The sequence below is a fragment of the Hemiscyllium ocellatum genome, chromosome 10 (genome assembly GCF_020745735.1).
Source record: "Hemiscyllium ocellatum isolate sHemOce1 chromosome 10, sHemOce1.pat.X.cur, whole genome shotgun sequence".
Lineage (NCBI taxonomy): Eukaryota > Metazoa > Chordata > Chondrichthyes > Orectolobiformes > Hemiscylliidae > Hemiscyllium > Hemiscyllium ocellatum.
Genome location: NC_083410.1, coordinates 56,222,628 through 56,236,727, shown reverse-complemented (window position 1 = coordinate 56,236,727; position 14,100 = coordinate 56,222,628). Strand labels below are relative to the sequence as shown.

The 14,100-nt window shown below is 40.6% G+C and overlaps 1 protein-coding gene across 4 annotated transcripts in view; it reads left to right on the top strand.

Moving 5' to 3' along the window:
• asb3 (ankyrin repeat and SOCS box containing 3) overlaps positions 1-10,757 on the top strand; it is an 83,123-nt gene extending 72,366 nt beyond the window's left edge. For all 4 annotated transcript variants that reach the window (XM_060830927.1, XM_060830925.1, XM_060830926.1 and 1 more), the window contains 2 exons: positions 1,853-2,106; positions 10,415-10,757. In XM_060830927.1, coding sequence (XP_060686910.1) covers positions 1,853-2,064 — 212 coding nt within the window. In that variant the 3' untranslated portion in view covers positions 2,065-2,106; positions 10,415-10,757. The remainder of the gene's footprint in view (positions 1-1,852; positions 2,107-10,414) is intronic.
• The last annotated feature ends 3,343 nt before the right edge of the window (positions 10,758-14,100 follow it).

Genomic DNA, 14,100 nt, shown 5'->3' with positions numbered 1-14,100 from the left:
CCAAATCAGACTCTGGATTCATAACACAATGAAATTAAAACATTCAATAATCCTCAAAATTACTTAACAGTTCCTAACTAGGCTTTACAAATAACCATTCTTTGGCACAGTTTAAAACTTAAACCAAAATTAACTATTTATTGTTAATAAAGTGACTTTAGCAAAACAGATGAACTGTAAGGTAATCTAATTAATATCTATGATCTAACCCTAATCATCTTTGATCACCAAACTCCCACTCTCACACCACCAGACAGTTAGGGGATAAATTAACAAAAAGTAAAAGAAACATAAGTTGACAGTTCAATAACTGTTTCAATGATGAATACCAATCCTTCATGAAATATGATGGGATGTGTTACAGGTGCGCAGGATTGTATCGTGTTTGAATTCGAAAGTTATTGATCAATGCAAACAGTTTCCACATACTTGCCTGATTTCTTAGAGATTGGGGTTAGTTTCTCAGGACTTCCAACAAGTTGATAACTGGAGAATCACTTGAGAGAGTAAAATCAAAGAAGCTCAGTTCGGCAGCTTCCAATGCAACACACTGCTTACTACTTTCAAAAATCTGGTCAAAGCCGGTACATTCTTTGGTTTTTCTTTCCATTTTTTAACATTACTTGTGTTGGCTGGCCAGCATCTATCCTCTCTTGATTGACCAGTTCAACATCCAACCAGCTGCCAGTTCCTAAGCGAAATAACATCTTGATGCTGGTTTGTCTATCGTACTCCCAGTGCAGTACTTAGCCTGCATCATCTTTGCAGGTCAGTGCCCTGCAGCAAACACCAGTTTTTTTTTTGTGGTCTCCTTCTTTTAAGAATAAGCTGCTATTCAAAGTTCAATTCTCAACTGCAACTCTCCATTCCAAACCAAAAATGAGAATAATAAAAGAAAAACACTGATGGTCCCAACACTGCTTTATGTGGCTTTGAGTTGTAGCCTTCATAATCCTTCTTTTAAGACTGTATTTGCCAGCAGTTTTTAGGTATTTATTTTATCTGCATCTGTCTGTGAAGGCATTACCTCCTATTTAGATTCCTCCTATATGAATTGATATTCTTTGGATTCAGGGAAGCCGCTTATAACTGACCAATGCTTATTCTTCCTCAAAATCCAAAAAGAAATTGGTTGGACCAGAATCTTTAACTTTTAAACATTTCCTGGAATATTGTTTGAGGAGAGTTCAGATTAGGGTTAGATCATCAATTTTTATTTTTGTTCCTGTTCCACTTTTACTCTCTAGAGATGCTGAGGCCTTTTGCAGAGGTCCAGTTTTTCTTCACTTGAAATTAAGTTTGGATCTCTGGTCTGTAAAGCATTGAAACATAACTCAACATAATTCAATAAGTGAGCATGAGGAATTCCTAATGTGTAACCAGTGACCACGTAGCAGCTAAAAGTATAGGAGCAATAGAAAGTATATTTTAAAAAAACCTCTAACAGGCATCCAGGATCGAGAGATAACTATGAATTTGGCAAGCTAAGAGTGACTCACATTTATTATTGTCACAAAAGTGAAATAACCACTTTCTCAGCATTTTACTTGTCAGCATTTTTAATGCATTAAAATGAACTTGGTAATAACCATAGCCATTGCGGAATTATTAGGAAGAGGGATTAGTGAAAAAGTGAAATGTCATGAACTAAATTAGTTTTGAATGTTATCATGCATGAATATCTGAAAGCTGCTGTAATAACGCAAGCATTAAGAAAAAAATGTACATGCATTAAGTTTCAACTAAATTCTTCTGGAGCTGAGGCATAGCAGAAAGCTTGACCCAAAGACTCTAATTTTGATATGTATTTGATTATTTTTTCATGATGTTTTAATTTTCTATTCCAATTTAGATGATATTCCTTCGTTGACACACCTCTGTCGTTTAAAAATTCGATCAACTCTGAAAAGTGAATTCCTTCGTTCTGATAAATTTATTCGTCAATTACCACTCCCTGTCTGTCTGCATGATTTTCTTCTTTATAAAGAAATATTGAAATTATATGGCATTCCAGAAACTTCAGAGATTCCAGAAGAGATCCACAGTGAAAATAATTACATATAATATTCAGAAGACTGATTATAGCAAACATCTGATGTGTATAAGGTAAATTGAAAAATATGTAAGGTGTGGCTGTTGTGTCTTGATGCTTACATTGTCAGTCATCATAAAGTGTGCATGTCTATATGTATTTGTATACCTGTGCCACCATAAGATTTTAATTTAGCAGGTCAGTTTTGTTTCAAATTAAACTTTTTGCTAACTATTTCATTTTAACATCTGCCACTGTAAAAGGTTGTGGAATGTGAACTGTAAACAATACTTCACAATCATTATGCGTTGTACTTTTGACTTCAAATATCAAATGAAGGGAGAATTTCTCACTATATCTGTCCCTCATGGTTAACTCTCCCCTTTTGATGTCTTCCATTCTAGTTTAGTTACATAGTTCCCAGCATTCTACAGTAGCTCACCCAAGAGGCAGCTGTTCATTTGCGAGCCTTGACAGTGAATCTTGGCAGACTGTTCGACTAGGGATTATTACACTCCAGTGCAATTCTGTTCTCAACTAATATCCACATATGTGCACTTTCAACGGTGGTAATGGATTCCGATAGATGAAAACCTTATTTAATTTTTCTCTTCTGTGCATAGGCCAGTTGTAATATTGTTTTTCTTGTTCTGATTGAAACTTGGCAGAGCAACAGAAGCTAGGATTGAAACGGGGTCTTTATTGTTGGGGTAGTTCAGCTACTCCATGTCAATTTTCAGAGAGACATAGAATACTATAGTATTCCACAAAGTTGTTTGCCCTCCCCTGAGTGTGTGCTAGATTTTTGAAAGACCTGTAAGTTTCCCTCTCCCTCCCATTGCTACAAATGTAGTAAAAAGACAGAACTAAAGGCACTGAACCAAAAGCAGAAATTGTCGAAAAAACTCAGCCAAACTGGCAGCATCTCTGGAGAGAAACTAGAGTTAAAGTTTTTGATCCAGTAACCTCCTTCAGAACCTTTCTTCTGTTCTGAGGAAGGGTCACTGACTTTAACTTTGCTTTCTCTCCATAGATGCTGCTAGACATGCTGAGTTTTCCAGCAATTTCTGCTTTTGTTTCTGATTTTCAGTGTCTGTTGTTTTTCATTCTTTTGTATTTACTAAAGGGTCTGAGTCTGCATGCACACAGTATATTTTACAAATCGGATTATTGGAAAGGGCAATCAGGTTTGACTGAGTTATTGGAGGTATTTGAGGATGTGAGAGTGTGGTGCTGGAAAAGCACAGCAGGTCAGGCAGCATCCGAGGAGCAGGAGAATCGACGTTTTGGGGATAAGTCCTTCATCAGGAATGAGTTTTGTGGCCCGGGGTCTGAGAGATAAATGGGAGGGGGTTGGGGTTGGCGGAAGGTAGCTGAGAATACGATAGGTGGATGAAGGTGGGGGAGAACGTCATAGGTTGGAGAAGAGGCTGTAGCGGATAGTTGGGAAAAATGATGGGCAGGTCAAGAGAGTGATGCCAAGTTGGAGTCTTGGGACTGGGATAATGTGGGGGGGAGGAGAAATGAGGAAACTGGTGAAATCCACATTTATCCCATGTGGTTGCAGGGTCCCAAGGGGCAATGTGAGGTGTTCTTCTTCCAGGCATCAGGTGGTAAGGGTTTGGTGATGGAGGAGGCCCAGGACCTGTATGTCCTTGGTGGAGTATGAGGGGGAGTTGAAGTGTTCAGTCACGGGGCAGTGTGATTGGTTGGTGTGGGTTTCCCAGAAATTTTCTCAGAAATGATCCACAAGTTGGCATCCTGTCTCCCTGATGCAGAAGAGACCACACGGGTGCATTGGATACAGTATATGACATTGGTGGCAATACAGGTAAATTTGCGCACTAACCTCTACACGGTTGAAGTCAGGCACCAACTTGTAGACAAGAAGGGCACAGTGGTAGTTTGGCACACCAATCTCTACACCACTGAAGCCAGGCCCCAACTCGCAGGCACCTCCTCCTATTGCCACCTTGACCATGACCTCTCCTCCCATCACCAAACCATTGTCTCCAAGACCTTCCACAACCTCATCTCACATCTACAGCCTCCAACCTCATCGTCCGTGAACCCTGCACTGCCCGATTCTACTTTCTTCTGAAGATTCTCAAACCTGACTTCTCCAGTCGACCCATTGTGTCAGCCTGCTCCTGTCCAACTGAACTCATCTCTGCGTCCCTTGGCATCATCCTGTACCTCTTAGTTCAGGAACTCTCCACCTAAGTTTGGGACACCACTCATGCCCTTCACCTCTTCCAAGACTTTTGTTTCCCAGGACCCCTTAGCCTTATCTTCACCATGGACCTCCAGTCCTTGTACCTGCTTGTACGTCTCTCTGCTATGACGAAGGCCTCCAAGCCCTCCGTTTCTTCACGCCATCCCAACCAGTACCCTTCCACTGACAACCAACCCTCAATACCCTCCCTATCTCTCCCGCCACAGCGCTCCAATAAACACAGAGCCTGTGGTATGTCCAGAAGCAATGGCTAAGAGTACCTACACTTATTTTACATTTGGTGCACATTGAAAGTGCCCCTTTTTTAAACGTCACCAAATGGTCTGGTGCCAGATGAACCCTGTGCAGGACTTTTAACTGCATAGCACATGTCCTATTAGAGATTGAGGTCTTTCAAGCATTTTCCCATATGTTCTCCCATGTTTCAGAAGAGATCTCCACTCTTAGCTCTTGCTCCCACCTCACATAACCGGTTAATATCCTGCCAGGCCCTGCCACCCAGCAGGCGATAGAGGGCACTAACTGAAAGGGTGTTTGTGGAACATAGCAACAACCTCTCTGTACTGGGCTTATAAGGCTTAGACAAAGGAACCAAACCATCCCATAAGTTTCCGCAGCGTTGACCTGGGAAACATTATAGGGAGTATACGCATGGGATAAAGCAAGCGAGGAAGAACATTCATCTTAATGAGAGTTATTTGGCCCAGCCATGAAATTGGAAGAGCCTCCCATCTCTGAAGATCCTACCTAATATTGTCGAGCAAGTGAGCAAAGTTAGTCCAAAATAACAGATCAGATTTGGGAGTAATAAAAATGCCTAGGTACCGGAACCCTGCCCTTGACCACTTGAAAGGGAACTTCGGTCCACCTTCAATTTCTGGTACATCCTTAAGGTTCCCCAAAGGCATAGCCTCTGATTTTGCAAAGTTAATCTTATATCCTGAAATAGTCCCAAATGAATTGATACATTTTATCAAATGGGGTACAGAGGTCATCAGATTCGATTTAAAAACAGAAGGACATCGTCTGCATACAATGTAATCTTGTGTGCCCTCGATCCCACTTCCAGAGCGGTTATGTGGACGTTCTGATAAATGGTCTCTGCCAGCGGCTCTATCACCAACGGTGAGAGGGGGGCAGCCTTGCTGATTTACCCCAACCAATCCTAAAATTCCCAGACTTCACCCCATTGGTGATGACCGCGGCCAGAGGGTGGTGATATAAAACCTCCACCCACCTAGCAAAGCCTCCACTCAACCTAAAAGATGCGGCCATTCCACCGGTCAAATGCTTTCTCTGCATCTAAGGAAATCACCAATCCCTGAATCTATCATTGCTGACAAACGTGGACCACATTCAGCAACCTTCTAATATTAACAGAGGACCTATGGCCCCTTATAAAGACTGTATGGTCCTCTTTAACAATATTAGGCAACACCCTTTCCAATCTCAGCACCAGAATCTTAGACATAATCTTGAAATCTGAATTTAATAGAGAGGTGGTCCTGTATGAGGCACCATCTTCGGGAACCTTCCCCTTCTTAAGAATTAAGGAAATATTAGCTGCTGTCAAAGATGGTGGTAGGCGTTCATGCATATAGGAGTGGCTGCACATCTCCAACATCTGCTCTGAGAGAATCCCTATAAACACTTTTTAAAACTCGCTAGGAGACCATCAGGGCCAGGCGCTTTCCCACTCTGAAGTTGCCTAGCTGCCTCCTGCATTTCCTAAACTGTCAAGGGGACATTAAAGAGAGAGGCCTGTTCCATGGTTACCCCTGGGAGATCCAGGTTCTTAGAAAAGGCTTCCATTTTATCCCTCCTGTCCTCGCAACCTTCAGACCGATGCTTTTCAGAGTTTTTACTCTGAATTGTCTCATTAATCTTTTTAGCATCATATGTAAGGACCCTGGCACTGTTCTGAATGCAGTATGGATTGGGGAGCATGCTTTTTCCTAGTCAGGTACGATAAATACTTCCTTGGCATATCCCCATACTCGAACAGCCTTTGTCTAGCAAAAGCAAGTTCGTTCTTTGCGTTTTGTGTCAGTATTGAATTCAAGGCAGCCCAGAGGGCTGTGATCCGCTGTAGCTTAGTTACCGAACGCCGCGCAAAATGTGTTGCCTCAGTGGTTGTCAACTGTGTCTCAAGTAGATGCTGCTGTTCCCTCTTCTGTGGTTTCTGGCTAGTCAAATAGGAAACCGCTAATCCCCTAGCAAAGGCCTTAGCAGTTTTCCATAGCATAGACAGACTACTAGCTGTGCCTGAGTTGATAGTCAAGAATTCCTGAAACACCTTCAAAAAGTATTCCACAAATTTGGAATCCTTAAGGAGAAAAGGGTCCAAACACCAGTGCCGCAAACCTAGCCCCTCACTCTTGGCTTTAACTTTCAAATATACTGCCGTGTGATCAGAGATGGCTATACTCCCAATTTTGCAAGTCATAATCAAATCCAGAAGGGCCGAGGGAGCCAGAAAGAGATCAATCCTTCTGTGACATTTATGTGAATTTGAAAAAAAGGTGAAGTCCTTGCCGGTACAGTGAAGACATCTCCAAACATCCACCTGCCCCAACTCCTCACATAAGTCAACCACTTGCTTGGCTTGCGAAGAAATAGCTGGGGGCCCACAAGACATCCTGTCCACTGTTGGATCCAAAAGACAATTAACCCCACCCCCCCTATAATAATGTGCTGTGTTCTAAAGGCACTCAGCTTAGAGAAAGCAGTTATCAAACATTTGAGGGGATGTGCCGGAGGACATTAGAGATTTAAAATGCCATATACCTCCCCATGTATCAGAGCTTTAAATATCCCAAACCGTCCCTGCTCATCTTTCACCTGCTCTAACAATGTGAACAGAAGATTTTTCTGGATAAGTACCGCCACTCCCCTACTTTTACTAGTAAAGATGAAAAGAATACCTGGTCATAATCCCCCTGTTGTAACTTCAGGTGTTCCCCATCATCAAGATGGGTTTCCTGTAACAAAGCAATATCAACCCTTTCTGTTTTAAGGCTAGAAAGCACTTTTTTTCCTTTTAACAGGCGAATGACTTCCCTTGATATTTCAGGTGCACCATTTAATAAGACACTTAGCCATATCCCCTTTCAGAGACCCTTGAACCACTGGGAGGGGGATCCCTGCTTACAAAGGGCCAAGTACAAGTAAATAAAGGCTCATAGTGTCGAAGAATTATGGATGCTAAAAACTACTCTATCATAACTACAACTATTACTACCAAAAACCTACAAAGAAAACCAACTCTAAAACTGTGAATGGAAGACTCTTTCCCCCTGCCCTTTGGGGGCATTCACCCTACCCATCCCCTACTTCATAGCTCCTTCAAACCTGGACTGTTCCCAGTCTTAGGCCAGATAAAAAACAAGGAGATGATCCTTAAATCAACAGAAAAAAGACAACAGATGAGCCATCCCATCCCTGGCTTCATGCCACCCCTACTTGTGACTAAAAGAGAAACAGAACAAACACAGAAAAAGAGGAGACAACTAAGAACATTCACAAAATTTCCCATTATAAAATCCAGTTATAAAAAAAAGGAACAACTTATTCCAAGTTTTTTATCCCCCTTTCCAAAAAAGAAATTATTAGGAAGAAAGAAAGGAATAAAAAAAGGAAGGGAAGACATGGGGAACGAAGGAAAAGAGAACAAACACTAACCGTATTCTTCAGGCCAGTCCGTCTATTTTAAAATGTCTACAAAGTTTTTAGCTTTATCCCTTTAGTCAAATGTATAAACTGAGTCCTCGCGGCTGAAATGGAGTACTGCAGGGTATTTCATGGAGTACTGGAGGCCCAGGTTCCTCAGCCTCTTTTTAACTTCATTGAAGGACTTCCTCTTTCGAATTAAAGCTGTCGAAAAATCATGGAAAAACATGATTTTTGACCCGTTGTGCAGCAGTGCCTGTGCAGATTCTATGATTTTTGTTTGTCCTTATATGAATGGAAGTGCACTAGGACCAAGCGTGGGTGCTGCACTGGCCATGACCTGTGCACTGTAACCCAATAAGCCCTTCCAATCTGCAGCCTGCTGAACTCGATGTGAAGGCCCAAAATCTGCAGCAGCCAGCTTTCAAAGAAGTTGAGTGGCTGCTCACCTTCCTCGCCTTCAGGGAGCCCGACAATTCAGAGATTCATCGTCTGACCCCGCACCTCTCGCTCCAGCACCTGGATCTAACTGGATGAGGACTACGTTGCAGCTTCCAAAACCTTAGTTCAACCCTCCATCTCCTCCAGCCGCTCCCCGAGGCCCTGGATCTCCTGCTCATGCTTCTGCAGCATGGATGCGATAGGTTGGACCTGGGGATGGATGGATCTCCTCATTCGTAGCCCCAACTTTCAAGGTAAGTCCATCGCCGCAGCCAATTCCTGTGAGTCTGTCAGGTCCCCGGGGGGTTCAGGAGAGGCTGCTGCTGCTGCTGTCTCTGGTATGCCTGGCGCTGCAGGGGAGTGTCCTCCCTGCTGCTGCTTGCTAGCTCCTTTTCCCTTTGGTATCCTTCCCACTCCCAAATATTAACAAATATATGTTCTGTAAGGTTTAACCTAATAATTCCACCACATAAGTTGGCCAGGGATGGCAAAAAACACCAGTATGCCTTGGCTGTTAGGGAGAGCTGTCCACAGCAGCTCTACTGAATTGCTGCCATTTTGCTGAGTCCTAACCAGTGTTTTATACAGTTCCACTGTATCGTCTTTGTCCTTAAGCTCTCTGCCTCAGCTGTTAAAGACAGGAACTCCATATATCATCTTAACTACTTTATCTGCCTGCTCTGCTACCTTAAGGGACTGAATACCAAGATCCCTATGATCCTTGGTACTTACCAGGATCCTACCGTTCTTTTATGCCCTTGCCTTGTCTGTCCTGCCCAAGTGCATCACCTCTATTATTGTTACTGATTATTTTCTGCTATTGAATTCCATTTGCCACCAATCAGCCCATCTGACTGTCTATATCCTCCTCCAATCGAAGGCTATCACTATTTGCCTCCCTATTTACCACTCCACCAATGTTTGTATCATCTGCAAACTTACTGATCAACGCTCCTAATGCAAGTCTACATTGTTTATATATTTATTTATAATGTATTTATATAAATATCAAGCAGCAAGTGCCCCAACATTGATCCCTGTGAATGGGCATAATTCAGTTTCTTTTTTGATACAACGATGCATAAGCTGTATTAATCTGAAAGAAAATATCTCAAAGCTGTCGGAAGTTTGTACATAAGAATTAAATGAAACCACCGTCACAATGTGTGACTGATGAATAAGATGAACTGGACCTATAACCTACCAACTGAAATTATGTCTTGTAAATGGTTGGTATTTTTCAATATAAAATGTGGATAAAATTTCCAGTTGTGTTACCACTGAAATTTTTATTGCAAAGCTTGGGAAGCTGCAAATAAGTATATTTGGAGAAGTAGATCATTAATCATTGCTTGTATCTTGTAGTCACAGTGTTTCGATAATGTGAAAATATGGAACAAATGGGTAATCGTCTATGGAGGGCAGCAAAGACTCACCAAAGCAATGTGAGCACAGTGGTAGCATTATAGTCTCTCCAAAAACATGCATTATCACTGTCAGGTTATAAATTTTATGGGCAGAATGGGGGATGACTAGCGAGAAGACAGAGACACTCACCTGCTGAGCTGTCAAAAGGATATTTTATTTTGCAGCTTTTACATCCATATTGTCGTTTCTTCACTTCTAATGTAGTTGAATGCAGTCTATTTTTATATCTTGGAGACGTGTTTTTTTTGTATATGAACCTTTATGGATTCTTTTGTGCTATTGGCATTCATGTCATCAGTCACTACCTTTAAGATAATGCGCCATGCTTGTACAGCTGAATTTTATTTTATCTTCATTTAAACTGATAAAAGCATTATTATCTAAAAGAAAGGAGAAATATTATTTGTAATTTTTTGAATGTAGTAAGGATCCTTTCTCTTTGGGCTTTTCTGTGAAGTACTGCTTTGATGTGAAACAAAATCAGAAATTGCTGGTGAAACTCAGCTGGTCTGGCAGCATTTACAGAGAGAAAACAGAGTTAACGTTTCGAGACTGATGATTCTTCATTAGAATTGCTTTGATATTTTTTTTTCATTTACCTCCTATAGAAAGAAGAAAAAGAAGTGATGAATAGTCTGCAGCAAAAGTTCATTTTCACCATTGCCATTTGAAGATGTGAAAAACAGGATGGCTTGGACGACCAGAACAGAATTATTCGATATAAAATATAACTGAACAAAGGAAATAGAGTTGGTGACTGACCTTCCAAGCAGAGAGAGTTCAGACACAGATTGTGATGAGACGAAGAAATGAAACCAGTTACCTACTGGAGATTCCTTTCCCTGACTTCACTTTGCTCCTGATCATTTATTCAGTACCACTGTGCAATGTATTAAACTTATTTCACCGCTGCTTTATTTAATTAAAACTGTACGGAAACATTTTCATAAATGGATGATGTATTTGAATCTTTAACCCCCTAGTAAATTTAATATTTTCTGGCAATAGAATATGACTGACAGTGGGGAAAAGCACAGCAAGTTAGGCAGTATCCGAGGGGCAGGAGAATCGACGTTTCGGGCATAAGCCCGTCATCAGGAATGAACCGTGGCCATTGCTAACACTAACAAAATGGTCCTTTTATAGTTTCTCAAGAAACTAATGAACCACTTAAACTAGTTAATAAATTAGGGGAATGTACATATTTGTATGTAAAAAAACTTGACAGTTGCAGATATGTGACTTAATCATGATGCTTGGCATTTAGACACTATTATTTTGCTATATCCTAAAAATGCAGTGGATCTCAGGAGTGAAGATTATCTGCTCCTTCTGTTTGGACAGCATTTGCAGTCAGGTGGAACTTTGTTTCTGAGTTTTCTTTTTGGCTTCAGCACTATTTCAAGTCCAGTGGCCTGATGTTTAGTTTAATTGTGTTCCAGTTTCTTCTGAGGAATTGAATTTGCCTGGAGAAGGTGACCTCCAATACTGTTCTTGATAACCTATATGGATAGATGAAAAGAGAATGGCCATCAAGCTACTAATGGAAAACACTTCACAAATATCTAAATTATTAATGGAATGCAGCATGGCAGCATTCTAAAAACATTTGTGCAGACTATTTTCACGTCCAGTTTGTAGACAGTTTTCATTGATTCTGAATGCCAGATATCAGGTGTTCCCATGTATCTGCTGTCCTTGTTCTTCCAGGTAGTGAGGGTCATGGGTTTGGAGGTGCTGTCAAGGAGCAGTTGCTGCAGTGCTTCTTGTAGATGGGACACATTGCAGCCATGTCTGGTGGTATAAAAGGTACTGAATGAGTAAGGTTTCAGGTATCAATGAACCAAACTGGGTGACATTAAAATTCTTGTGTGGTGGAGCTGCACTCATCCCAGGTAGGTGGAAGGTATTCCATTGCATTCCTGACTTGTGCTTTGTAAATATTGACCGACTTTGGGGAGTTTTGCCTTTGACATGTTCTTGTAGCGTCAGTGTTTATATGGCTGTTCTGGTTCAGTTTCTAATTAATGAAAAGGCCGTGATGCTGGTAATGGCATCTGAGGGACAGTAATACCATCAATGATTAGATTCTTGTGTTTTCAGTGGTCATTGTTTAGTACTTGCATGGCACAAAGGTTACTGGTGCCTATTAACTCAAGTCTGAATGTTTTTGAAGTTTTGCTGCAGATAGACAAAGACTACTTCAATATCTGAAGAGTGGTGCATGCTATTGAACATTATGCAATCATCAGCAAGCATTCCTCTCAGGAAGGGAAAGTGATTGAAGCATTAAGCACAAAGATCGTTAATCCTTAAGACACTACACCTTGAGGACCTCCTGAAGTGATACTGTCTTCCTTTGTACTTGATATGACTAGCTAGTGGAGAATTTATAGCCACATTCCCACTCATTTAAATATTACTAGGACTCCTTGATGCCAAACTCTGTCCTTGATATCAAAGTTGTTGCTGACTGTCACTTAGCTTCTGGAATTCAGCTCTTTTGTTCATGTTTGGGTGCAATGAGGTGTAATATAATGAGATCTGGAGCTGAGGGGCTTTGACAGCCCACATAACTCCATTGCAAGCTTTCATCTCTGATAATTGAGTGAATGGCAATTGACCGGGTTGACTTCATCCAGATTTTGATGGACAGTATTCCACACAGTTAGCTCAATGCAGTTGTAGCTTGGCTGGAACAGTTTTGTTGTGACAAATGTTGATGTGAGGCTCTCTATTCCATTATGTTGCTCACTAATAAAGTTACTAAAAAACTATGACCCCCCACGTGACTATGTGGGGCACTGTTGGTCACATTCTGCTGATTAGAATACTTGTTATCTTGTTTTCTGCCACTCAGTTAATTTCTTCCTCTTGGCAGTAGCTGTCATTTTTAGAAGCTTCAACGTTTCGACTGACTCATCCATAATTCTCTGGTTTCCTCCTCTCACTACCTGATACAGTGAAGTGATGTGCATTTTTCCAATCTAATGAAATGGCTCCTGAATTGAGGACATGTGTATGATTATAGTTGGTTCATCTTTTAGCTCGTCACTTCACATTTTGTTGGTGTTCTGGAATGAAATCACCCAGTCCTCTGTATTTGTCACTCTTTATTGCCATTATCTTCTTCATTATTTTTGTGTAGTTTGCATTAATTTTGGTGAATCTGCATCCACTATTTAAAATATGTTTCCTTTGAATGCTTGACTCTTTATTGAACTGGTGACTGCAGATGTCACAGGGTTTGAGATAAATTTGCTCACAATTTAACAATCCCATTGGATGATATTTTACTATCATCAGTAGGATAAATTTTACATGTGTGAAAAATGTGTGGGGAGGTGGTACTTGGAAATGAGGCATTAAATGTTTATTCTGCTAGCAAACAATTTCTCAAATTTGGGAACAGACTTTGCTCAGTTCCTAATGTCATCATGGAATGGATCAATGAGCAAAAATGAAATGAAGCCAAAAGAGGTGCCAAAATTTCTGATAAGTACTAGTCACAGGTAAAGTTCCATGCTGAAAGCATGAAGTCATGTAATTTTACCTATTTGTTCAGTTGAGACCTGATCATCGTTTAATTTTAAAAATTATCAAATAATCAGTCATTACTTTATCTAGTATATTTGAGGTATTGTAACAATAATTTACAGTGAAAGATATTGGTGTCAGTACCTCAAATCAGTTTGCTTTTTTAATGTAAACTAATTTAAAAAAACACATTTCTTATGTGATTATTGAATTTTCTAAAAGATTAACTGAAGTGAGCCTAAAATGCACTGGAAGCTTAATCTCCTGTGAAGGTTTGTCTAGTTAATTTTTATAGCTGGAGGTTACTGGAAGGTATAAATCAAGTGGTGTGTAAAATGGACAATTGATTCAATTCTGTCTTCTTCCCACCAATTAGGCCAGATTACAATCATTGCCATAATTATAAAGAAAGCAAATTGTATCTTTTATGATTTCATGCACTAAGGGCAATGGCAGAGTGTATGACTTGGAATTCAATACTTCACACAGCTTGTGTTTATTGTACATATTGTAGAGAGGAGAATCTCAAGGAGCAGTTTAATCAGAAGACCATAGGAGGCCATTCAGCCCATTGAGTCTGCTCTGCAATTCAGTGAGATCATGGCTGATCTGATAATCCTCAACTCCACTTTCTTGCCTTTTCTCTATAACACTCAATTCCCTTACTGATTAGAAATCTGTCTATTTCAGCCTTGAATATACTTAATAACTCAACCTCTGTGGTAAAGAATTTCTCAGATTCACTATCCTCAGAAGA